Genomic DNA, 25,602 nt, shown 5'->3' with positions numbered 1-25,602 from the left:
GTTTTAAGATTTTCTTTATTTGAGAGAGAGATAGCATGAGCAGGTGGGGAGGGGCAGAGAGAGAGGGAGAAGCAGACTCCTACTGAGCAGGGAGCCCAATGTGGAGACTCGATCCCAGGACTCTGGGATCATGACCTGAGCCAAAGGCAGACACTTAATCAGCTGAAGCCACCCAGGTGCCCCCTTGTTTGAGATTTTAAAAAATTGTTTTAAAATGTTCTGAGAGATTGGGGGCCTGAGTTGTTCAGTCAGCTGAGCGCCCAACTCTTGGTTTTGGCTCAGGTCGTGATCTCAGGGTTGTGAGATCGAGCCCTGTGTTGGGCTCTGAGCTCAGCATGGAGTCTGCTTGACATTCTCTCTCCTTCTGCTCCTCCCCACCTAAAGTAAATAAATAAATCTTTTTTAAAGGGTGTTCTGAGAGAACAAGGACAGTGTTTCCAGAGTAGAAGACTGAGTGGGGGGTATCTCGTGCAAAGAACCCTACAGACATACCCATCTACACATAGAAGGCAAACCTTTGCCACGTTCTGCTCTGCCCTTTCTTCAAATCCCCTACAGCTAAATGAGCGTGCTCATGGTGACCACGGCTGGGGAGGTCAGGGGCCTGGTCCACAACCTGCGGTGCTCTGGAGGAAGAAAGGGTGAACCGAAGGGGGTCTTATTTTCTCTTTCCGTAATCTTCGCACTCCTCTGAGGCATAACAGAATCTGTGATGGACAGGCCACCATGCCCCTTTCTCTGCTCCAACCTGCTTATTTTTACAAGCAGGCAGAGCCTAAAACTCAGTGCTGCCCGGGGGATACAGGTAGACAAGCTCCTGACAGGTCCAGAGCATCCATCCCCAACTATCGGCAGCTGCCAGAAACCCGGGTTCTCCATAAAAGAACTGTCAGAAGGGGCAGCCATCCCAGCGAAACATCAAACCCACATAGCTCCCATGACTGCTTCATCCTTAAGTTTGGGCAGAGGAAAGGGGAGATTTCACAACTCTTTTGATCTCAAGGTAAGGAAGTTTTTCCTCGATATCTAATTTTAATTCTTCCTGCTGACCAGTTCCCTCTTAATCACAGACGTCTCTGTGAAAGGAATCAGCTGTAAGAGAAGTGGCCTGCTCTAGGCGTTTGAAAGCCCTTGTCCCCAGCCTTTGGCTATATATCCTAAGTAAAGGCTTGTGTGTTCCAGGTTTTTCAAAAGACAATGAGATGCTGCAGAGGTGTGGGAGGGGCAGAGAACCAGCTGTCTTACTCGGGGTGCCTGCAGAAGCCCTTCCTCCTTACATCTCTCTAGTAAATGGGGGCCCGAGCCCCGTGACATAGACATAAAGGAACCAGAAGGTTTCAGAACTAGGAGCAAGGAAAGGCCAGAAAAAGGCAACTCTGAGGGTAGGCAGGGTGGGAGGGGATGGAAGCAATAAATCTTTTTACAAAACAGTACCTAAGCTCTTGACTGATGAGGGGACCTCTGGCACGTGGCTCTGTATCTAATTTGCACACTTTAGGTGAAAACCTACAGATACTATCCTAGATCTTAGCTTTTTCCAGTAACGTTTCCCCAGCGCCCACAGGTCAGCCAGGCTTCCACGTCTCTGCATCCCCTCGTGTCTCCCCAGCTCTGCCCTCTCTCTTCAAGAATATTGTCTGACCAGTGCTCCTCTCTCCACAAAATCTCACCCAGTACTTTCCTATTCAAACGCTGGCTCATCCTCAGAGCTCCCCCTCCCTTACAAGATCCTGGCTACATGCTTCTCAACAACAAAAACTTCCTAAGTGGATTCTACTTCGCACTGTCGCATACCTTGATGTCTGTGTCCGGAGTGACAAACTCCTTCAGGCACTCAATGGGACCCATAAGAAATGGGCAGTGGGAGGAGAACACCTGGAAGGGAGAGAAGATAAATGAGTCCCCAGGACAGCACTGGCACCTTCAGAGATAGACGGAAACAAACAAACAAAAGGGCCTCGACTTAGATAAGGACCCAGCCAGCCTCCCACACCATCCCTGTCATCCTGCGCCTAGGTGTCCTCCACTCGTCTATCCCCAGAGATCTTCCAGGACCTCTACCAAATTAAGTTTCTCCTTTCTCCTCAATGCTCACCACATGTTCCTATGACTTCTCATACAAACCCGGCCCTCAGAGCGTCGGTGATTCTGGGGCAGCCCTTTCCCCACAACTCACCTCCCGAAGTCCCTCTTGGGCCATGGCCCGAAAAGTGAGGATAACTCCGATGATGGTCATGCGCTTCAGCACGTTATCAGCCCCTGAGGAGAATGAAGGGCATCAGAAAAGTAGAACTCGGGAGAATAGTGATGGTTTTGCTTCTGCAGACCCAGCCTAGCCCCCCGATCTCCCCCAAAACCCCTGTCATCCGCAATGCGGTTCCCATAGTTCCTTCTCCCGTGAGGGAGGGGCTCACCTGTCAGCTGGGGCAGCAGAGAAGCCATCAGGTCTGCCTTGCTGAAGTTGGATCTGATCTGAACAAGTACATCCATGTTTTCCACCACCAGCTTCTGCAGCCAGGACACAGAGACATTCAGCAGGAAAAGACGAAACCGTGGTACCTCTTCCCCCCGGTCTCCTACTCCTGCCCCTTCTCCCAAGCCTGGCTCCCACAGTACCTTCAGCTCCACAATTTGAGAGGTCACATGCCACATCAGGTTTTCACTCAGGAACTTCATGCCATAGGGGCCCAAGAGTTCAGCCAAGGCCCGCATCTCTGCAATAGAGTTACAGATGTTCCGGGGGGCACTGGGGCGTTTACACCACAAGTAGAGAGTAATCTGAACATTTACAATGTCTTTCATCCAGGAAAGGAAGTGGGAAGTTGGGGAGCAAAAGGGGCCTGAAATCCTACATTCAGGGGACAGGTCTGGCCTGCCTGTGAGACAAATGACCTTCTTCCCTCTGGTACTCACACAAAGATGTAACACAAGTGATACTTTACATTCTTGCAGGAATCTATACTTTTCCAAGTCCCTTTATGTGGTACCTGGGTTGTTCTTGCTGGGCTAGCTGTACTAACCTTATTAGATATAAGAATTTAACAAGTCACTGACCCTTTCCGAGCCTCAATTTACTTCTCTGTAAAATGAAGAAATCAGTATCTGCCCTGAATACTTCGCAGAGTTGATATGAGAGTAAATAAGATACCATTATAAAAACCTTAGAAACTTATAAAGGTATTTATGATTAAAGGATTAGTGTTCTGATCGTTCCTGACAGCCCTCTGAAGTATATGGCACATCAGTCTGGTTTAACAGACACGGGGGAGTTAAGTGCTTGTCCGAGGTCACTTAGCCAAGTCAAGGGCTGGTACCTGAAACCCAGTGCAACGTCCGACTGCCCCTTACTGTAGATATCACAACTGGTTCCTTATCGAAGGTCCGGGGTTTTCTATGTCCCCCCCCCTCCACTTCCCTCACTGCCCAAATTTTCCTCTCCTTGACCTACCTTTTCTTTTTCCTAATCAACACACATCCCCAGAATCCCGGTTGTTTTTTCCTCTGAATCCTTCTTCCTCTAGTCTGCCCGGATGCCTTACCGGTCCCTACCCATCCTGCTTCTGGCCCTCTGTGAACTAAATGAAACCTGCCTGGGGAAATCCCCTGTTAGAAACGCTAGAGACAAATCCAAATAGGAAGGAGCTCCGGTGATGATCTTCGGCCATGGGCCATCCCAGCAGAGAAAACCATAAAAGACAAAAGTAACACAAGAGACCAGTAACAGAAAAGTGAGTTTAACATAGTTAATAAAAGGTCAGCAGGGAAAGAAATCAAGAGTCACCCTCTAGTCCTTGAAGTTAGGACTCCGGCTCTCCCTGGAAGGTAGATCTCGGGCTCTGCCAAGGACAGAGGAAGTGGAACTGGTCAGAGCCCTGTCTGGACGAAATACTACTCATTTTTGGCCTCTCCTATTTACAGTAGGAAGAACTGAGCTGAGAACTAGAAAAAAGACCTCCCACCTGGTCAACCCGCTAATGCTGAAATGGCTGACAGAGAGGGAGGAAGAGCAGCCGAACTGCCTGCCCTAGAGAGAAGACACCGACCCACCAGTTCGGATCCGCCAGTCCTCCGTACTCTAGCTTTCTCAACTCCAGGCTAGTAACCCTGGGCCAGCCTTGTCTTTCCATCTATCTATTTTTACAGGAGCATGGCCCCGTCACCATGGTAACTCAGGGAAATTGGGGTGGGGGTGGTAGAGGGGGAACCAGCCTTACCTCCTGCTGCTCATCAGTTGTCAGCAAGACCTAAAGCTGATTTTAGATGCTGCCTACAGTTTGTGGGTGCAGTTGATGAGAGGGGACGTCTGAACCCTCCAACAAGCAAAGAGTAGGGTCCGCTTACTGATGCAGTCCGGATGAGGGTGAGAAGGGGACGGAGCTGGACAAGAGAACTGTTCACTCTCTCATCACACCCCCTCCCCCGACCAAGGAAGGGGAAGAATGGAGAAGGCAGGGTCACGGAAACGTCCTCCACCTGCCCCCGGCACCACGCAGGACCCATGACTTACAGGGAGGTGAGAGGAAGGAAGAGGCACAATGATAGTTCACCAATCAGTCAGTGAAACAAATCCATTAGAAAGGACCTGTATGGCTGCCAGCCCTCTTTAAAAAGAGAACGACTCCCCAACTCATTTACTCCACAACCCTTACCCACTGGCCTTGAGACACCAAAGCACTTCTACACACTGGGGGCACCACTGCATATGATTAAGCACCCAGGTTCTAGAATTTGACTGCCTTGAGTTGAAATCCCAGTTCTACCATTTAGGAATGGGTGACCTTGGGCAAGCTCCTTAACCTCTCTGTGTCTCTATGTCCTCATCTGTAAGATGGGGGTGATGAGAGTACCTATCTCAAAGAGTTAATATCTGTGATCATTCCGAACTTAGCCCACAGTGAATGTCATCTGTTATTTTATCATCATCGCTATACATTAGCAACCCAAGCTCTGGCTAAGTGAGGCCCTAAAATTTATCCCTAAGAAAGAAGATGCCATGACATCAGACCACTATTTAGTAGTTCCAAGTATCAGAATGTCCTCCTATATTTATCCTTTAGCCTTCATTGTATGTCTCACTCTTTATTCTGTGTGGAAATGGAAAATAACTATTCACCACCCTTCTAAAAATAAACCCTTTCAGTGACTCGAGTGCCCGTGCCTAGCTCCTACCTTCCCTCATTTTCCCTCTCTACCTGCCCCCCCCAGACCACTCCTCAATTCTGGGTCTCACTTAGGATCCCTTCACTGTCCCTAACATGTAATCTCACAGAGATGCTGAGGAGCGTACAGAATGAGCCTCTGGGAAGGTAGGAGAATTTAGATGAGTTCTGTAGGCTGAGATCCGTACTGAGGGGAAGGGCTCAGTTCCTTGACAAGCAGACCAGGCCCTGGGCTCACCAGAGATGTCAGAGAACTCCTCTGCGCTGAAGTTCTGCTCCCCCTCTCTGGGAAGGCTGATGAAGGCCTGCATGGCTGGGGAGAGGATGATGGTCCCGCTGCTCGCCTGTCTAAGCAGACTTTCTAGGTACCTACAGATCGGCCAAGAAAGCACCCAAGATTAGCATTCAGTCTTTTCTCCCTACCATCGCTCCCTACCACCACAGGGCTCAGGAAGAGAAACTCTGCCAAAGGCTGGGGTGGGGAGAAGAGACTTCAAAGAAGACAGTAAAACACTCTAATTAACACCCCAAGCTATTGGCTCAAAAACAACTGGCAGTAACGTGACTCTGCTTCTCCTCCAGTCTGCAGGGTATTTCTCTGGGCTGTCAAATGTAACAGTGTGCATTCCCCTCCCTCAGCCCCTGTTCTTTTTCCAACTATTCTCTCCCTCACCCTTTGGCCTTTCTCTGTCAGGTAAGACAAGCCCAAACTGACGAGAAAAAAAAAAAATCCTGCTAATTGGGGTCTTTTCAAACATACTTAGCCTCCACCTCTCCAGTGAGAACGTTGCACCGAGAACTTAGGATTCTGGAAGTGGATCCTAAGTCAGACCTCCTGGACAGACAGAAGCCTCATGAATACTGGTCACCCAGTCTCCGGATACTCCCCCCTGACCTCCGGGGAAGCTGAAAAGGGCTTTAACCACTGTCAGCGAAGGAGGGCGTGGCCAACCCGTGCACTCACCCAGCCACTAGTTCTGGGCCTAGGTCCGACAGAGGTCACAAGCTAACCACAGGTGGGCCAAACCCAGCCATCAAAATCAAGTTTGTTTTTTCTTTTGATTTGAATTTGTTGTCAAAATTTTGAACCTTGGAGATTTTATATTAAAACTAAGGTTTTAGTGGGAGGTTACAGGCGGCAGCCACCATCAGAGTAGCACCCCTCTTTAACGGCTCCGTCTTCCCCTAACCCACAATATCCATTCACCTTTCCTGACAGGCCCTGTTGGTATTTCTACTTGCAAACCTTGTCTCGGTCTTTCCCCAACTCGGGATACTTTGAACCTGGCTCCTGCTGAGCTGATATTGGAATAAGAGCGCCACCCAGTGGCAGGGGAGGTAGGAATCCAGCTCCTTTCCATCCCTAAAATCTCAAAGGAAACACTAATTCCTACCTCCTCTCGTTTGTTTGGAGAGGAGGCCCCTTTCTTATTAAAGACAATCTGCTAGACTTGACATGGTCATGTCAGAGGTGAAGCAATAGTATTCTGGAGATACAGTGTTAGAATGGTCTTCAGGGAGAGGAGCTGAACAAAAAGAGAAATAAAAGAACTGCAGAAAGAGGAAGAGAGAGCATTTGAAATTAAAACAGTGAGAATCCAGAAAAGGAAGATTAGGAACCGGAGATTAAGAAGAAAAAGGTCAGGGGCACCTGGGTGGCTCAGTCAGTTAAGCGTCCAGCTCTGGATGCCGGCTCAGGCTCAGGTCATGATCTCAGGTCGTGGGATGGAACACTGTATTGGGCTCCGCGCTCAGCGGGGAGTCTGCCTGGGACTCTCCCTTTCTCCTTCTGCCCCTCCCCCCACCTGCACAAAAGCACACGAGGGTGCTCTTTCTGAAATAAATAAATAAATCTTTAAAAAAACGGGGGGGGGGAAAGGGTTCTGTTGCTACAGAGTAGACAAGAATGGATGCTTCATGGAAGGTCCCCCACGGACAGAAGGGGGTCTGGGTTTGCCCCCGCTCACTGCTCTAGTCCCAAAGCACAAACAAGCCTCTGTTTGAGCGTCTATGACCCTGGGAGCTAAAATACCTGGGCCCGAGTTCTGACCCTGTAAAGAAGACAGCGCTAACGCAGAGGTGAGGCAGTGGACCAGGGTAAGCAACACCGACCAGTTTGTGTAGAGAGTGGTGATGGTCTGTTCCCCACACGAATCCAGTGGCTGTGTCTGCTGCAGGAGGGCATTGCGGATGACTCGAGAAACATCTGCACCCACAAACTGGGCCAGTGACTGTATGAAACTGACATACGCTTTGACTCCTGCCAACAGCTCAGACGGCCTTGCAATCTCCTGGGTCGTGGCGTTGTAGCCAGCCAGCCACACGATGGCTCTGGGTGACACAAATCATAATCACGGTCATAATATTGAACACGGTAACAGCACATTTATACTATGTTCCAGGCGCTGGGCTATGATTTAACTACACACAGTATCTCCTTTAAATCTCACAGCAAGCCAATAAGGTAGGTACATTTATCATTCCTGCTCTGCTCAAACCCTGCCAAGGCCTCCCATCTCACTCAGAATAAGAGTCAAAGTGCTTACGATGACACAGAAACACCTGCATAGTCTGCCACTCCCCCCACCTCTCTAACCTCACATATGACCCATCTGTCCCTGGTTCCTTCTGCTCCAGCCCTGCTGACCTCCCCTGTGGCCCCCGAACATTCCAGGCAGGCTCCTACCTCAGAGCCTTCACACTGGCTAGTTCCTCTACCTAGAATGCTCTTGCCCCAGAGAGTCACACACTTGGCTTCCTCAATTCCTTCAGGAGTTTGCTCAAATGTCACTTTCTCAAGCAGCCCTTCCCTGGCAACTCGAGTGAGGCAACATATTACAAAACAAAACACAGAAGACTAGGGGCTTATTCAAAATCCTTCTTCCGCTCATTTCCCTCAGTGCTACCCAGAGTGCTCAATTCCAGTACCGGGAATGTTCCTCGGACTTCAGGAGGCAATGGAAAGAGAGGCACGGTGGGAGGAAGGGAATCTATTGTATGGAAGCCTATGTGTGTCAGGAACTTTGTACTCGTTATTTATTACCTTTAATTTTATACCAATTCTCAATTACAGGTAATTCTCATTACGAGGTAAATATCATTATCCTTATTTACAGGGTCAAAAACTAAGGTTCAAACAAGTCAGAATCCCTGCTCCAGGGTCTTGGCCAAGCGCCAGGATGTCAATACAGGTCTGCTGACTACAAAAGTCCTGCTCGCTCTACTGAGCCAGCAGTGATCAACTCTGGTTGTCTCCCAAAACCACCTGTAGAAGTTTCGGACCCTTTTTGTTAGTTAGACTTTAATAAAGATACTTGAGGCCTATGCCAGATGGACTGCATCAGAATGACCACCAAGACGAATCTAACAGAACCCAGTTTTCGGAACGATCGTACGAGGCCTACGTAGAAGACACGGAAAGAGAGGTACCTGTTGAGTCTGGCCTCCAGATGGCTGCTGAGATACTCAGAAGGGAAGATGGTGTGTTCAAACACGGAGAAGCTGTGTACATGATTCATTGTCAGCGCCAGTTCTGTCAAGTTTAAGTGCAGCTTGTCCATGCTGGGAAATTGAGAAAGTGCAATGAGCCTAGATTACGGGTCTGGCACTACCTGCTAGTATCTGGGGAGGATTTGTCCGGCCCATGGCGCTCAGACCCTTTCATCTTCTAGGACCCCTGGACCAGTACGCACTGAAGCTGCCTTCAAAGGCAAAGGAGAAGATGCATATGTGAGTGCCTTTGCCTCTCTGTCGTTCCCCGCCACCACCTCCACGTTCTCGTGCCGTGTCACCTTCCCTCTTCCCTGCTCTGCCTTCTTTGAGGAGTGCCCACCTGGCCCTCAAGGGCCCAGGTCCTCACTTGGTGACAATGCTGCGGTTCTTCCGGTGACTCTCAGCTCCCGGCTTGTCCCTCTCGGGCTCTCCTTTTCTGGGGGTCTGCTTCTGCTTCATGGCTTTCTTATTCTTGGCCTTGCTGATGGTCGTGGCGCAGTGCTTAGGTAGGAGCTGCAGGAACAAACGCAAGGGAGTAGACAAATGCCATTCCTTCCTAGAACTGACAAGAAGCCCACCTAACAGGTCCTTGTTAGCCTCTTCTTTCATTCTTCTACCTTTCTCTCTCTTTCCTTCCAGCCTCTCTTTCTCTGATGGGGGCCCATTTGAACTGCACTCACTTCTTTCATTTTTCACTAAATACCCCTCATGGTTAGGGCTCAAAGTTCCAAAATGGCAGTGTGTCTTATGGATCAGATCATCAAGTCCCCACCCACATCCTGAGAGAGAGACTTTCCTGATGGAAAAATTCAGGTAAAAGGATAGGATCTAAGAGCTCCGTTCAACTGCACTTTCTCGCATCTTCCAACCTGGGAAGACAGTAGTTTTTTGCTTGTCTGGAACAACCATCTACATCTGCACTTATTCTGTCCCATGGAGTCAGCTACCCAAACTACCACAGCTCTCCACAGACTCAGAGCTCACAACATGACTAGCACTCTCTTTCCACTTCTTTTTTTTTTTATAAGACAGCATATTTCTTGCTAGTTAAACACCAATTCTGCATCCCTTCTCATCACCGAGATACCCAGTCAGCTGCACAGAAAATGTGAGATAGAATTATATATATTCTGGTATCTCCTTCAAGGTAATCATCTTAGAATTCTCTCCATTTAACCCAATGCTGTTGAGCATGGGCAGAGCATGTCTGGAAACTCCCCATTCGGAATTACTCTCAGAACAGCGTTAAGAGCTGTGAGAAAACTGGTTTTGTTACTTCACAGTCACACTAAAAGATGTGACACTAAAGATACGTCAACCCTGAAATGGTGCCAAAATGTAGTCGATTCTGAAACTAGTTCCGAAAAGACGTAAATCGATTCGTAATGGCAACATCACCAATTATTTATCAGAAATGATAACTTTGGAGGGGGCAATACTCACTTGGTTGCAAAAGTTCTGGTGTGTGTGAAAACAGTTCCTCCTATCACGTTTTTGTCATCCTCGATAGAGCACTGAGCAAATCTCCTTAACTGTGCCCCTTGCGTGTAGTAGGTCTTCAAATCGAGGGATGAATGTACTTATAACCACATTTGTTACCTTCTTTGCATCATTATTTAAATTTCTTTCTGACATGTATTTGTATTCCTTTTTCCCTTAAATCAGGATATTCCCCAAGGGCAGAGATTATGTAACTTCCTTCTGGGGCCCATCCCAAAACCCAGCACAGAGCTTAGTGCCCAGTAAGGACCAAATAATAGAGTGGGTAACTCCTACTGAGAGTAGTGTACTGAATAGCTAACATGCTCGACTTCATTTCATCTCTGTGGCACCCCTGTGAAGGAACTATTTTCATCCACATTTTACAGATGAGAAGATGGAAAGGTTATGTAAGTAATGATATTAACTGTTCATATGTACACACACACACACACACACACACACACACACGCATCCTGGCTCATCCTTCTACCAAAGTTGTTACAGAGCCTGAGTCAAGCCCAGGAAGGGTGGGTAGTCTAGGAAACCTAAAAGACTCCAGGGCAACAGCAAAAGAAGCTCCTCATTTTCAAATTTTCTGAGATTTAGACTGAGCTCATCATGGCCAGGTGCTGTGAGTCAGTCACGGGAAGGGAGAGGGGGGGAACAAGCAGACAAGGACAAGAAAGCAACCTTGAGGATAAACACAGAGGAGGTGCCTGGAAATGTTCACAGAGCCCCAGATTAGAGTACAGATGGACAGAAAGGTGAGACAAGATGGGTGATGTAGGGGGCCACTGTCCTAACTACATGTACACAGGGCAGAGAGAGGAGGGGAAGAAATCAGAAAGTTAACTCATCTCTCAGAACTCTTCAAATGAGAGCACAGATTTTGCTGGTGTGCAGCTGTTCAAATAAGAGTATTTTTAGACACCTCCATCTAGTCCTGAGGGAGTGAAGACTGAAGGATTACACCAAGAAAAGAAACCTGCCATAAACTCAAGTACACAAAAGCCCTAGCCCTACTTGGGAGAAAAGGTTAGAAACCCAGCATTTGAGAGGAAGATGAGGTAAACAGAGAGAAACTGAAACAGAGACAGAAGTCTGAGCCTACCTGCTCGCTCAGGTTTCGTTGTTCAGCACAGATCTCCAGGACGCAGTTGCTGGTCTGCTTGGCCAACTCTTCCAGGAAGGAGTTGCAGTGATGCAGGCCATGGTTCCTCAGGTGGGGGTACTTTGGGAAAGAGGAAGCAAGGAAGAAATTGTCATCACCAAGACAACCACTTTTTCCTCATAATCTGCTCTGATCCCCTGGCCTGAGCCACCACTCCTTCTACAGAAGAAAAAACTGAGACCCAGAGAGAGGACACGTTCTACACCAAGCTGAGATATTTAGGGACACGTGTCACATATCTATGTACCATTCTTATGACCAAAATCAGCCCTTGGAATTGTGTTTTGGGGAATAAGGATGAAATGTGATTAGAGAGAGGGCAGGGCTTGGCATTCAGGGTACCCACCTCCTCTGGGCACATCTCATGAGTGCAGTGGACAAAATGAGCACAAATCAGGGGGAAAGCAATGGCATAACGCAACATGGTTGGTTCCTCCAAGGTCATGGCAAACATCTTCTCAAAGGTGCGGAGATGGAAGCTGCAGGAAAAGGGGAAGGAAACTTAAAACCAGGATTGAGGAGCTGGTCCCTTTGAGATGGAAAGAATATTCATTCTTTCAACAAATATTTATTTATCTTCACCCTGCCCTCCTTCATTTCCCTGCTCTTTTTTTTTTTTTTAAGTAAGCTCTCCGCCCAACATGGGGCTTGAACTCATGAACCTGAGATCAAGAGTCATATGCTCTACCGACTGAGCCAGCCAAGTGCCCCACATTTCCCTACTCTTAAGGCAGGCAAGAAGCCAAGAAACTTAACACTTTTAGACTTTTATACTGGACCTCATGGCAGTTTAGTTCTGATCTTCTTCCCTTCCTTTGTACAAAACTTGCTATTCCTCCCGCAGAACCTCTGCATGATGTGGGCCATTCTTCCTAATTTCGAAGTCCTTCAGTAATATTAATCCACATTCCTCCCAAAATTCAACCACTCAGGCTCCAGAAAACTTTCTCAGGTTAATTCCATGATACTAATCTTTCCTCAACCCTATATCCTCATGGGCAGAGCATGTCTGGAACGTCATGCACTCTTTACACACTTTCTTATGTTTGCTATTAATATGTTGATGTCCTTTTCACATGTGGGTGTTGCATCTCCCCACCTCTACTGAATGCAGAGAGCAGAGTCAACATACTGTGTCGTTTGTTTGATCTAGCAAAGGACAGAGTTGTGTACAACACTGGTCACTTGATAACTGCTGAATGATACCGAAGGAAGACAAACTAAGTTTCATTCTCCAAAGGCCCTATTCTCCAGCTCTCTCAATTATCTTCAGCTCTCTCTACTAAAATTCCACATTTTCCATGTCTCTTTTAAATCACAATGTCCCAAGAATAAAAAGACGCTGGAGAAGGTTCCAAAGATAACAACGTGGGAAAAGCCATATTGATGAATTAGCCCAGATAATTATCCTAAAGAAAGCCAACACAAAAGGAAACCACCCGCAAATTCCTATCACTTGGAAGAAGCTGGAATGAGTGAGTTGGAGCGTCTGCCTCTAAGGAGGTCTCAAAGAAAACAAGGATTCCCTAGCTGTTCTCCACAGAGGCCAGGGAAGAGATCAGGCCAGATGATAAAGAGCTCTGCATAAGGACATACCAGAAAGTAGACAGGTCAGAAGTTTCCACCAGTATATTCTCTACTGAGTCCAGCATTCGGGAGTGAAAGACAATGAGATTCATCACCTTGGCCAAGTCAGGGTTCTCGTGCAGGTGCAGGGGAGCCTTAGCCACACTGGTATAGGCCTATGGTTGGAGTTAGGAAAAGAGTGGAGAAGAACAAGATAAATGAAAAGGACGGCTTGCCTTGGAGCTACAGTTCAGCTAGGGTTTGTCCTGCCAATCAGTTTGCTTTTCTTTTCTTTTTTTTTAAGATTTTATTTATTTATTTGAGGGAGAGAGAATGAGGGAGAGCACAAACAGGGAGAGCAGCAGGCAGAGGGAGAAGCAGGCTTCCTACTGAGCAGAAAGCCCCATGTAGGACTCAGTCTCAGGACTCCAAGATCATGACCTGAGCCAAAGGCAGATGCTTAACTGACTGAGCCATCTGGGCGCCCCTCAATCAGCAGTTTTCAATGTTGAATCACTCTGTACAGGAGAGTTTAGGAAAGAAAACGAGAAGGGATTGTTGAGGAGGAAGAACCCTCAGAATGGGGAACCATTAAAAGGAACAGACCTACCTGTAGACGGAACCAGTCCAGCCTCAATCCAGAGAATTCAAATTTCTCTCCACTCTCAACTGCAAGAAAAACAGAAGTTTAAAAGAAAACAAAAAAACAGCACCCTATATCCAACTCCACAGAAGGGTAGGTCCTTTTCAAAGTCATCTTGTCCTATTCCTTGGCTCGAGATCAATATTTCTAGAACAAAAGATGTTCACCCTTATAGAGACCTTTCCTCCACCAGGTGCCTCCAATTACCTTGCTTGAGATTCAGGGAGGAGAGAGTACTGACGAATGAGGACATGATAATGGACTCCTCCTCAGGACACACAGACAGGTTCTGAAAGAGAAGTTGGAGTTGCCATCAAGCGGGTAGATGTTCCACCAGGACAGAAACAAGGACCACAAGGCTCACTCAGTGTGTGAAAGTACAAGAACTGCCAAGCACGACCAACAGAGAGAAAGAGCTAAGCAAGAGATGGAGGGACCTCCTTGGCTTCCCTGCTATGCTAACACCCAATTTCTCTTTTTTTCTCTTCTATTCCTATGTAGCTTCATGTAGGAGGGGGAAAAAAAGACTACAGAGATTATTAGTCTTCCCCACCTTTTAACAAACATACAGAGGAATAGTGGGCTTTTTGACACACAATCTACACAGCATGAGATTCAGCCAGGGTGGCCCCAAGAGGAAATGACGGGATCTCCCTGACACTTCCAAAGCAGGGGCGACTGAACTTACTTGAATGATGTCGCTGAGCACGAGGGCATCAAATCTAGCCAGGTACTGAAGGTGGTACTGCTGGATCACTGTGATGTGTCTTCGGACCAGAGCCCTAATCTCCTCCAACAAGAAAAGCAGTTCCGCAATGCTCCTGCAAGATCGAGGGTGAGGACAGGGAGATTTTGAGACTAGAAATATCAACTGAGACAAAGGCAGTGCAGACACTGAGACCTCCTGCGGCCATTTGAGGTCTCCCTGTCCCTTCCCCCCAGTCCATCCAAGGTCAAGACTCTTAACCATGTCGAGTACTAACGAGTCAGCATAGTCCTCAGGGGTCTTTGTCTTGGTGACGTTTTCGGTGTGGCGAACCAGCCAGGTGACCTCATCACGAATGAAGGACAGAGCCATGAAAACATAAAGGGCCTAAGGAGAGGACAGGGACTATGAGAATTTTCAACTTGAAAAACAGATTTCAGAGCCCAGAGAACTATCGTGATAATCCTCATACGGATACGATTGTGTAGCCACATCAGCAATAGTGTCCGATAATAAACACAGAGACCCACATGGTTAAACATGTGAAACAGAATCAGACATGTACATATGTTGACATGGCTCACAGCCAATACTTTTTCATCCCTATTAAATCTTAGAAATATTTACTAGGCATTCATGTGGTTTGAAAAAAAAGAAAAAGCAATCTCTGTCTTCAATTAGTTCACACTCAAACAGAGGATAAGACAAGTACACAAGTGGCTATGATATACTAACCCCCTGATGGTGCCCAAAAAAGAAATCCAGAAAGTTTCAGGGTTCCCCAAGAAGATTCAAGCGAATCAGCATACACATATACAAACAGATCACGGAAGACTCAGAAATGCAAAAACTCAGGAATGCCAAGTCACNCCCCCCACATAGAGCTTTTATCATTGGCCATCGTCCCCCGCCACCATTTCTTTCTCTTGCCTTGGGACCCAGCAGTCCCGGCTCATCAGTTAGCACCGTCTCCAGCTCCTTCACCGCCATCCGCAGAAACTGGCGCCGTTGACAGTGAAACTGGCCACTAAGGAAAGAAAGTGGAAACCAGAGAATAATGCCTCTCCCACCATTAAAAATCCTCCTAAGGCACTTAGGAAGCGGTGTCAGGTAGGAAGAACGTTCGATGTTACAGTTAGGCTCGGTAAGAAAACGTGAGAATCTGTGGGGCAGCAGCAATAAGGCTGTACAGAAACGAGGGGGTGGCTGAGGTGAGGACAAAGGTCAGGAGAGAGTCCTCTTCCATCCCCCTTGGAGAGCCCATTCCCCGTCTTTACCTGTTGGCGATTACATGTTCCTTGCTTTCCTTTATGTCTGCCACTCTCTTGCCGTACCTGCGGGTGGACACAAGCACAGCCGCGCTGGCCACACCACCGATTCGGGGCCTTGTCCCATCGCCCCAGTCCCGAGAGATTCCAAACTACAGCCTATGTTCCGGAAGCACAGGCAGCCCTCGCCCTCAGGATCTCTGCAAACCCAACCTTCCCCCCGGCCTGTTTGTAAGAGATTCACAGATTTTATTTATTTATTCGACAGAGAGAGACAGCCAGCGAGAGAGGGAACACAGCAGGGGGAGTGGGAGAGGAAGAAGCAGGCTCCCGGCGGAGGAGCCTGATGCGGGGCTCGATCCCACAACGCCGGGATCACGCCCTGAGCCGAAGGCAGACGCTTAACCGCTGTGCCACCCAGGCGCCGCATAAGAGACTCACGGAGCTTAGAGCTTACCCCGTTCTCTTCACTGTTTTGCAGATGAGGAAAATAACCTCTAGGGAAGAGAAATGACTTGCCAGGGGTTACATAGAGTTTTAGTGGCAAAGCTCGTCCTGTGCTCCTGCCTGGACACTGTCAGGCCGAAGTACTCTTCCAGGTTTGAGGGAAATAAAAGAGGCAGAGCATAAACGCGACAGAGGCCCTGCTCTTACGTAGGAGTACTTACTCCAGCGCTCCCTTGAATCCCACCCGTCTCCTCTTTGAATTTCCGTTATCAGTTATCTCTTTGCCACTGTAACCTCTCCTTGTCCGCTGGTTTATCCTCTTCTTCCAACACATGAGTTCAAAGCCCCCCTTATCCTGAAAGACCCTCACTTGACCCTGACAATCTACTGAACTTTCCCGTTCTGCCGCACTACCCAACTCCTCCAGAGATACCGGAATGCTTTTTACCTCCTCACCTTTCACTGACCCCTGAATCCCACAAGGCCTTTGACACTAAAAACTTCTCTCTCTAAAGTCAACGTGAACGGCTGAATCACCAATGGCCTTTTCATTGTCCTCTGTTTGTCTGTAATATTTGACTCTCCTGACGATAGGTCTCTTTTTTTCTATTACCTTCCACACTCAAAACTCCCACAGTACCTCAGGCTCCGTGTGCTCCTTATCTGTCTCCTCTTGTCCAGCATCACTGTTGCCACTACGTTTGTCAGACTTCATAACCTGTCTTCTCCCTTCTCCAAACCACTCCCTTATTGAACTTGGCACACAATCAAACAAACTTGAGGTTGGAAAGGATCTTAATTAAATCAGGATTCAACTCCGAGGCATTCCTGGGGGATAATTATTTCAACCTCTACATGGTATGATGGAAAGAGACAGGATTAAGAGTCAAAAAATCTGGAATTATTTCCTAATTCCATATTAACTGAGTGACATTGAGATTGAGCTCCATTTTCTCATCTATAAAAAAATATTAATACTTATACCTGAGTATAAGTAACATGAAGATCAAATTGGATCATTAATGCAAACAACTCCCTACACTATAAATCTTACATGTTAGTTGCTGTTCTTAGTGATGGGGAACTGAACCTCTTCAAACATGCCTTCCATTCCTTAAAAGCAATAATCATTAGAAAGTTTTATAGGTATGTAGATACGGATATAGATATAGACCCAAATCCACCCCTGTAACTTCTAATTATTAATCTTAGATTTACTCTTTCTCAACCCTTACAATGATTTTTTTATAATACCAAGTTGTTGAGAGTATAAGGAATAAGTATTCTCATAGACTGTAGATAATACATCTGTTTGGAAGGCAATTTGGTAGGAGCTATTAGAATTTGAAATATGCGGGGGCACCTGGGTGGCTCAGCCAGTTAAGCGTCTGCCTTCGGCTCGGCTCAGGTCGTGTTCTCAGGGTCTTGGGGTCCAGCCCTGTGTCGGGCTCCCTGCTCAGCGGGGAGTCTGCTTCTCCCTCTCCCCCCCCCACCCTGTGCGCTCTGCTCTCTCTCGCTCTCTCTCTCCTCTCACACTCACTCTCTCTCTCAAATAAATAAAATCTTTAAAAATAGAATTTGAAATATGCAGGGTGCCTGGGTGGCTCAGTCGGTTAAACGTCTGACTTGGGCTCAGGTCATGATCCCAGGGTCTTAGGGTTGAGTGCTGCATCATGGCTCCCTGTTCAGCAGGAAGGCTGCTTGTCCCTCTGCCCTTCCTCCTGCTTATGCACTTGCTCTCTCTCTCTCTCTCTCAAATAAATAAATAGAATCTTTTAAAAAATTAAAATAAAATAAACTTCTGAGAATCTACCTTATAAAAACATTCACAAAGATCTATGTCTAAGAATGTTCATTACAGAATTGATTATAATGATATTTTTAAAAAAAGAAACAGTCTCGGGGCTCCTGGGTGGCACAGCGGTTAAGCGTCTGCCTTCGGCTCAGGGCGTGATCCCGGCGTTGTGGGATCGAGCCCCACATCAGGCTCCTCTGCTATGAGCCTGCTTCTTCCTCTCCCACTCCCCCTGCTTGTGTTCCCTCTCTCGCTGGCTGTCTCTATCTCTGTCGAATGAATAAATGAATAAAATCTTTAAAAAAAAAAAAAAAGAAAAAAAAGAAAAAAAAAAGAAACAGTCTCAACTGTGCCTCAATTAAAAACAAAGAAAGAAAAGCGACAACAGTTCAAATGTCCATCATCGTACATTAGGTGAATAAATGTGTTTCAACCCCATAACAGAATACTATTCAACTGTTACAAAGACTAAGACAAGTCTCTATAGACTGGTAAGCACAGATGTCCAAAACAGAGTAAGTGAAAGCAAACTGCAGAACATTATGCAGAGTGTGGATCCGCTGCTCTTTAAAAATTGCTTATCTAAGCTTGAAAATACATGCACACCTTTACACGTTTACACATACGTACAAGCCTCCGGAGGACACACACCAAACTATTCTGGGAGATGAGACTGTAGTCGACTTCCTCTTTGTATTTTGTACATGTTTGGATTTTAGTTTACAACTATAAAAAATAATAAAGGTATTTGACCCCTTCCTCAATCCAGCAGCTCCCTCTTTTTATAGTTCTCTATTCTTCCCTTCACAAACTTCTTAAAAGAGTTACTTATTAAATTTGTTATCTCCCATGTGCTTCTAAACCCACCACAACCCAGCTTTCAACCGCAGCACTCAACGGAAGTTGTCCTCAGGAAGGACACTAAGACCACCGGTGGAGCCAAATCCAATGCACATTTTTCAGTCCTCGTTTTCTTTGACCTGTCAATGTCATCTAACGTAAATAACTGATCTTTCCTCCTGAGAATTCTTCCTTCCCTTAATTTCTGTCTTCCCTCTTCTCAAGACCCCTAAAAAATCTCAAAATAAGATGAGTTGGCTCTCATGTCTCACCCTTTCCAACTGCTAAACAAGTCCTCGGTGACTTTGTGCACCTGGAGCACGTCCTCCCGGATGAGGGTGATGTACAGGGAGCCCTGCAGACACAGCTTCCACAGCTTCTGGCACTGGTTGTTGGAGTTGAGGCAGCCATTACAAAGAAGAAACCCAACTGTGGGTGGGTAAAACAGGGCACAGGAAGACTTTTAGAATTTTCTATCCATGCAACATGCTGCTACATCTATTCCTACCTCATCCCATATAACTTACTGATAATCCAGCGCTCCATCACTTCCACAGAAAGGTACTCACAGGCCATCTGTGAGAAGAGGGGCAGAGATGGTCAAGCTGTTATTGAACTTGATCTTCCCCTCAAGACTAAAGTCATCAAGACAAGGGAAGTCAAGCTAGAATTTAAGTACCAAAACCAACTTTTATTTTACAGGACTGGATCAGGGCACTTTGTAAGCCAGTAGCTGGGGAACCTGCCAATAATGGAGGTGAGGCAGCCAGAAGTAGGGTGAGGAGAACCAAACACAGTTGAGAAAAGGAAGAGGAGGTTGGGCTAAAAGTCAGGACAAATAAAAGGTTTAACATAACGTGTCTTCAAATAGTTCAGAAGAGCAATACTCAAAACATGATTTCTCCCTCCTTTGGATTCTTTTACCACTTAGAGTAGAAATCACTCATTTGGCATTTCTCACTCATCTTGTACCATCCCATGTATTTTTTACTCTATGGCATATATTCCCTTACAAGACTCTAAGTTTTTTAAGCATGGATGTTGGGCCCATAGTAATTGAACAAAAATATGTGTTAATTGACGCCTATATTCAAGTTCCTGCTAGGCTGAATAGTGTCTAATGACTCACTTTCATCTACCCATTCATTCTATGATTAGTTATTAAATTCTTTCTATGGGCAGGCACACTCTAATCCTGATCCAAACAAAAGCTCCAACCCAACCATGATTTTTTAGCTACAAGAGGTGATCAACTTAGACGCATATCCTAGAAGAGGCTTAAAGCACTCTTAGAGATGATATTTCCTGAAAGAACCCTCTATGGAGATGGCCTTGGCAAAGAGAATGCCATCACTGACAAGAGAAGGGAACGTACTGTGTCTGAATTAGCAGGGTTGATCATGGCAGGCGGGGTGCTGATGAGACTCAGAAGCTGGGCACTGCGCCATTGCTCAGCCCCCTGGTTCCTCCGGACGAAAAGGAAATGCAAAGAGAGGAGGGCTTCACTCACAGCCTGTGGGGAAAACAAATGAGTCCTTAATGTCAGTGATAAAGCCGATATACTTCCGCCGGAGGAATTCCCCACTCTCTCAGGGAACTTGCCTTCGTGTGAGGCCCAAACTCCTCTGTCAGCTTCTTCAGGGGGTGGTCATACTCTAAGACCATCTGCCCCAGACGGGCAAAACTGGGGTCACTGGAAGAAAGCATAGGCAAGAAGAGTTACAGTTCTCCCTTAACCACGATGTAAACTCTCATGTTTACATGTAGGATAAAGAGGTGTGCATAGGCTGGCATTCCCCTCCACCTCCAAAGATATATATCCTCAACTGTAAATTACATATATAGATAACCCATTCCAGGCCCAGGCGCATTAAGCTATTAGATGGAGCTATAGCATTTGGGGCACGTCCATGAAAGCTTTTTCCTTGTAAGCACCCAAAATGGTGTTGAACACATGATAGGTACTCTATAAATTCATGTTGCTTAGTCATAGTTCAAGTGATATGCCTAGACCCAAATTTGTATACACCCCAAAAAGATATACATACATTCAAATCTAATGGGTAAGGCTTGTGGCTAGGTATTCACGTAGACCCATGGGAATACGCATCATACGTAGAACAATGTGTCACAGCCTCCTCTGATCCCTCTGGTCTTCATTTTCTCAGCCCTCAAATACTTTTATTTGTACTAACGGAGGGGCACAGAATTTCAGATAAACCAAAATCCACTTATATTTGGCTTCAAATGTATTATCATACATTACTTACCTCTAATGGCTTTACCTGACTATTATTCCTATCAATACTAAAAAAAAAAAAAATTGTTTCCTTTTGCAATAACCTGAAAAGCACAGTGGAAGCCAGCCCTGGATTAAAAACTGATCAGAGACCATGCAAATTGGATAATCCACGAGCAGACAGTCAAGAGTTAACTATCTGTAAAAGTGCAGTGCACTTGTTGATGTGGGCCATTATAAGTATTTTCAGTGTTTTTATTTTGCCTGGGTCGTCATGTAGATTATAGGTTCTCAATGAGAAAACGTGGCTTCTATTTCCTTTGCGTCCACCGCGTACCTCATACCACCACGTGTGAGATTCTTCATCCCTAGATCCCCTCACTCACCTGTGCCCATGCAGCATCTCGTGGGCACAGTTGTACGTGCCGATGAGGACTCGCCGGTCCTCAATCCGTGACAGAAGTAAAATAACTGAGGTGTACGTCACAATCAAGTCCAGGTAACTCCGAGTGAAGTCAAAGTTGAGATTCTACGAGGAAAATACACAGGAACCCAAGAACAGCAAGGCCAATTCATCCCTATTTCACCAACCATTCCAGATAGTGCCAGATAGACTCTGAAAGGGTCTCTTTAGAAGGAGGACTGGCAGGATGGAAAATTCAGAAGAAGGAAATCAGAACAACAGTCGGGGGTTAAAGGTGAGTTCAGGATACAAAAAGGCCAAGAGACATGGTAGCGTCTGGAGGTTAGGAGAGGTGCAGTAAAAACATTTTTGTGTAATTTTTATCTTAAATCATACTGCTGATTTACTTAACACATATACATACACTTTAACTTCAGCACTTGAAATGAAAGAATTACAGTCCTAGAATGAATAATACAGTATAACATAGTATATTATATTATAATCCTGAAGGAATAGCCATTCCTCCAGTCCCTTCCCAGCCCACACTGTCCCAACCAAGAGCTTTTCTATGGCTCTGCGGATAGAAGAGAATTACAAAGAATCTTACAATATCAAAATGGCACTGGCAGGCATCAATGGTGTTGAGAAGTTCATACACATGATCCTGGGGGTAGAATTGGAAATGAGGATGAATAAAGAATAAACAGAAGATGACGTGTACTACCAGAATTTTAAGGGAAATTCCCTCCCTTATAGGTCCTAGAGAGCCACCAAATAACATAAGGGAAGCAGTGCTGAATAGAGGAAGTTCCTTCTCAGAAAGCTGGCAGTGGACCCCCATCAAGCTTACCCTACCAAATGCTCATGTTTCCACAGGCGCAAGTCACTATTATATTATGCACACTCTCCCTGATTTTATCATCCCAGTGTCCCCTTCCTCCACAAAAAAAGATTATAAAATGAAGATCATCTGATAGGCTCTTTCCTTTTTTTATTTTATTTTATTTAAGTTCAATTAATTAACATATAGTGTATTATTAGTTTCAAAGGTAGAGTTCAGTGATTCGTCAGTTGTATGTAACACCCAGTGCTCATTACATCACGTGCCCTCCATAATGCCCATCACCCAGTTACCCCATCCCCCCACCTTCCTCCCCTCCAGCAACCCTCAGTTTGTTTCCTATGGCTAAGAGCCTCTTATGGTTTCTCCCTCTCTGATTTCATCTTGTTTTATTTTCCCCTGCCTCCCTCTATGCTCCTCTGTTTTGTTTCTTAAATTCCACATATGAGTAAAGTCCTATGATAATTGTCTTTCTCTGATTGACTTATGTCACTTAACATAATACCCTCTAGGTCCATCCACATCATTGCAAATGGCAAGATTTCTTTCTTTTTCTTTTTTTCTTTTTTTTTTTTTATGTCTGAGTGATGTTCCACTGTGTATATAGACCACATCTTCTTTATCCATTCATCTGTCGATGGACATCTGGGCTCTTTCCACAGTTTGGCTATTGTGGACATTGCTGCTATGAACATTGGGGTACAGGTGCCCCTTCGGATCACTACATTTGTATCTTTGGAGTAAATACCTAGTACTGCAATTGCTGGGTCATAAGGTAGCTCTATTTTTAACTGTTTGAGGAACCTCTATACTGTTTTCCAGAGTGGCTGCAGCAGCTTGCCTTCCCACCAACAGTGTAAAAGGGTTCCCCCTCCCTTGCATCCTCTGATAGGCTTTTTCTAAGATACCAGAAATCAGACCTATTTTTATTGATGAATCTCAAAGTTTGTTCTTGGATTCCATCTTCTACTCTCAGAAATTAATCATTAGCAAATGGGAATACTACCCAACTCTCTATGTGTTTCTATTTACTAACCACCTACTATGTGCTAAGTACTTACTAGGTAATTTGTATATACTTCATTTAATCCTCATTCCAGTGTGATAGGGATTCTTTTTCTTTTCATACATAATTTTACCTAAATAAATATGCAGTTTTATTGTGGACACCTCCCTCCCCCCCCTCCATCTTGTACCAACCCCCAGGTAAACCTGTTTAACAACCCATTATGGCCTTTCTTAATTTTCTCCCTATTTATATAGTCCTATTCAGAAAGAGAGGGGAAAAAAAGAGGGATCTAGGGAGACAGGTTTTTTTGATCATCATTTGTGTTACAAAATTGAGATAATATCGTACTCTTGTTGCCGTTTTGCTTTTCTCGTTCAACCTTACCTGCTGAAAGCCTCCAAGTCATCTGGTAGAACACTAATGCACTTCTTTTTAATGGCCACATAACAGCTCATGATACGGCCAATTTAATCAGCCTTTGTCTCACTGGTGGACATTTGCTTTGTACCCAATTCCTGGCCTATCCTTTGTTCCCTATTCCTGCCATATTGGTACTTCTATTTCTACAAAGGTGGAACTGCTAGATCAAAAAGTATATATATTTTTATTTTAAAAATATGTTGCCAAAGACTTGAGCAGATACTTTACAATAACAAATATACAAACGGCCAATAAGCAAATGAAAAGACGTTCGACAAGATTAGTCATCAGGGAAATGCAAATTGTTTAACACCAGTAAGATACCACTATATACCCATGAGAATGGCAAAGATTTAAGTCTGATACTAGTAAGTGCTGATGAGAATGGGGAACAACTGGAACACTACTGCCGACAAGAGGAGAAAACGGAACAATGACTTTGGAAAAAAGTTTGGCAGTTTGTTATAAAATTAAACATACACATACCATTTGATTTAGCAATTCAACTTCTAAATTATTTACCCAAGTGAAACGAAAAATACGTTCCCACAATGATTTGTACTCAAATGTGCATAGCATCTTGTGCATAATGGCTAAAAATATGGCTAATGGACACAACCCAAATGTCCATCAATAGGTAAATGGATGAATTGTATCCATACATGGAATAGTACTCACCAAAAATAGGAAATGGATTGTAGTTACATGAAACAGCATAGATAAATCTCAAAAACGTTATACTGCATGAAAGAAGCCAGACATAAAGGAATGCATACTGTATAAATTCTAATTGTATGAGCCTCTAGGAAAGAGAAGGAAATTCTAATCTAGAAAGCACATTAATGGTTGCCTGGGGCCAGGGGTTGGGGAGAAAGGGATTGACTGCGGGGGAAGCTCAGGGAAATTTGGGGTGATGGAAATGTCCTCTACTTTCACTGTGGTGGTTGTTAACACAGGTGCATCCATTTGTCAAACTTTTTAAAATGGGAAAAAGATGTTTCCATATTAGCCTCCCCAAAAGGCCCTATCTAAATTAACACATGGGGAAACCAAGGCTAAGAGCAGTTAAGATACTTGCCTCTGATCAGCACCTAGTAAGTGATAGTACCAGAATTAGAACATGGAGCCTATGAGGTTCCCCTCTATACGACATGACTTCTCACCTGTTTAGCTCGATGTGGCCTCGTTTACCAGGAGGACCTTTCTACAAGTCCTTCCTGCAACCCAATTCCCACAGGTTTTAGCTGAAGTTTGCTTTCAGCCACTCACACAATGTCACTACACAAGTCTTATTCTCTTAAAGGTAAGAACCAGGAGAGAACGGAATTAACATTTGTCGGCCTCTAACCTTACTACATGCTAAACACTGAGCTAGGTTTTTTCCATGCATTATCTCATTTAATTCTCACAAATACCTCACATAGTAAATCCTCTTTCCCCATGTTGTAGATAAAGAAACTGGGATTCAAAGAGTTCCTTGTCTAAAGTCATACATCTGGTAAGTAGTAAAGCTGAGAATTAAAACCAGGTCTGGGGGCGCCTGGGTGCCTCAGTGGGTTAAGTGTCTGCCTTCAGCTCAGGTCATGAACTCAGGGTCCTGGAATCAAGCCCCATGTCCGGCTCCCTGCTCGGCGGAGAGCCTGCTTCTCCCTCTCCCTCTGCCTGCCGCTCTGCTACTTGCTCTCTCTCTCTCTCTGTCAAATAAATAAATAAAATCTTTTTTAAAAATAAATATATAAATAAAAATAACAATAAAACCGGGTCTGTCTGATTCGGAGCCTACCTACTTTACATGCACAGCGCCTCAGTGCCTCTATTATCCCTCTTGCTCTGAATAAGCCGTGCCATACACCCTGGGCTCAGAACTTGACCAACGCCGCAACCAGCAGTGTCCTGATATCCCCCTGGACTCCAGCCTTTCCTGGTGAGAGGCTTCTTTATATGCGTTTAGCGTTCTTTCCACCACCCCGCCAGTGCCTACCTTCTTCCTAACCGCTACTCCCAGTTGCAAGATTAATAACCTCTGACCGACCCTCCTTCAGATTTCACAGTTTTACAGTTTTCCACCTCTCTCTCCATTGTGTGCGAATGGCTTGGATCACCCCCCCCCCCCCCCCC

General features: G+C 45.6%; 1 protein-coding gene across 1 annotated transcript in view; it reads right to left on the bottom strand.

The window, feature by feature from the left end:
- The window catches only part of NCKAP1L (NCK associated protein 1 like), a 38,321-nt gene that overhangs the window by 8,446 nt on the left and 4,273 nt on the right, over window positions 1–25,602 (bottom strand). The window contains exons 4-26 of the mRNA XM_008704692.2: window positions 21,822–21,878; window positions 21,195–21,337; window positions 20,172–20,262; window positions 19,945–20,082; window positions 19,097–19,145; window positions 18,842–18,998; window positions 15,497–15,553; window positions 15,150–15,246; window positions 14,497–14,606; window positions 14,202–14,334; window positions 13,721–13,802; window positions 13,481–13,539; window positions 12,901–13,046; window positions 11,651–11,783; window positions 11,245–11,364; window positions 9,019–9,164; window positions 8,589–8,720; window positions 7,272–7,490; window positions 5,398–5,528; window positions 2,617–2,714; window positions 2,415–2,508; window positions 2,177–2,259; window positions 1,795–1,875 (exon numbers count right to left, since the gene is read on the bottom strand). Coding sequence (XP_008702914.1) covers window positions 1,795–1,875; window positions 2,177–2,259; window positions 2,415–2,508; window positions 2,617–2,714; window positions 5,398–5,528; window positions 7,272–7,490; window positions 8,589–8,720; window positions 9,019–9,164; window positions 11,245–11,364; window positions 11,651–11,783; window positions 12,901–13,046; window positions 13,481–13,539; window positions 13,721–13,802; window positions 14,202–14,334; window positions 14,497–14,606; window positions 15,150–15,246; window positions 15,497–15,553; window positions 18,842–18,998; window positions 19,097–19,145; window positions 19,945–20,082; window positions 20,172–20,262; window positions 21,195–21,337; window positions 21,822–21,878 — 2,556 coding nt within the window. The remainder of the gene's footprint in view (window positions 1–1,794; window positions 1,876–2,176; window positions 2,260–2,414; window positions 2,509–2,616; window positions 2,715–5,397; window positions 5,529–7,271; window positions 7,491–8,588; window positions 8,721–9,018; window positions 9,165–11,244; window positions 11,365–11,650; window positions 11,784–12,900; window positions 13,047–13,480; window positions 13,540–13,720; window positions 13,803–14,201; window positions 14,335–14,496; window positions 14,607–15,149; window positions 15,247–15,496; window positions 15,554–18,841; window positions 18,999–19,096; window positions 19,146–19,944; window positions 20,083–20,171; window positions 20,263–21,194; window positions 21,338–21,821; window positions 21,879–25,602) is intronic.

This window comes from Ursus maritimus, unplaced genomic scaffold (assembly GCF_017311325.1).
Source record: "Ursus maritimus isolate PB19 unplaced genomic scaffold, ASM1731132v1 scaffold_26, whole genome shotgun sequence".
Lineage (NCBI taxonomy): Eukaryota > Metazoa > Chordata > Mammalia > Carnivora > Ursidae > Ursus > Ursus maritimus.
The sequence above is the reverse complement of the archived record's forward strand: the minus strand, read 5'-3'. Positions and strand labels throughout refer to the sequence as shown.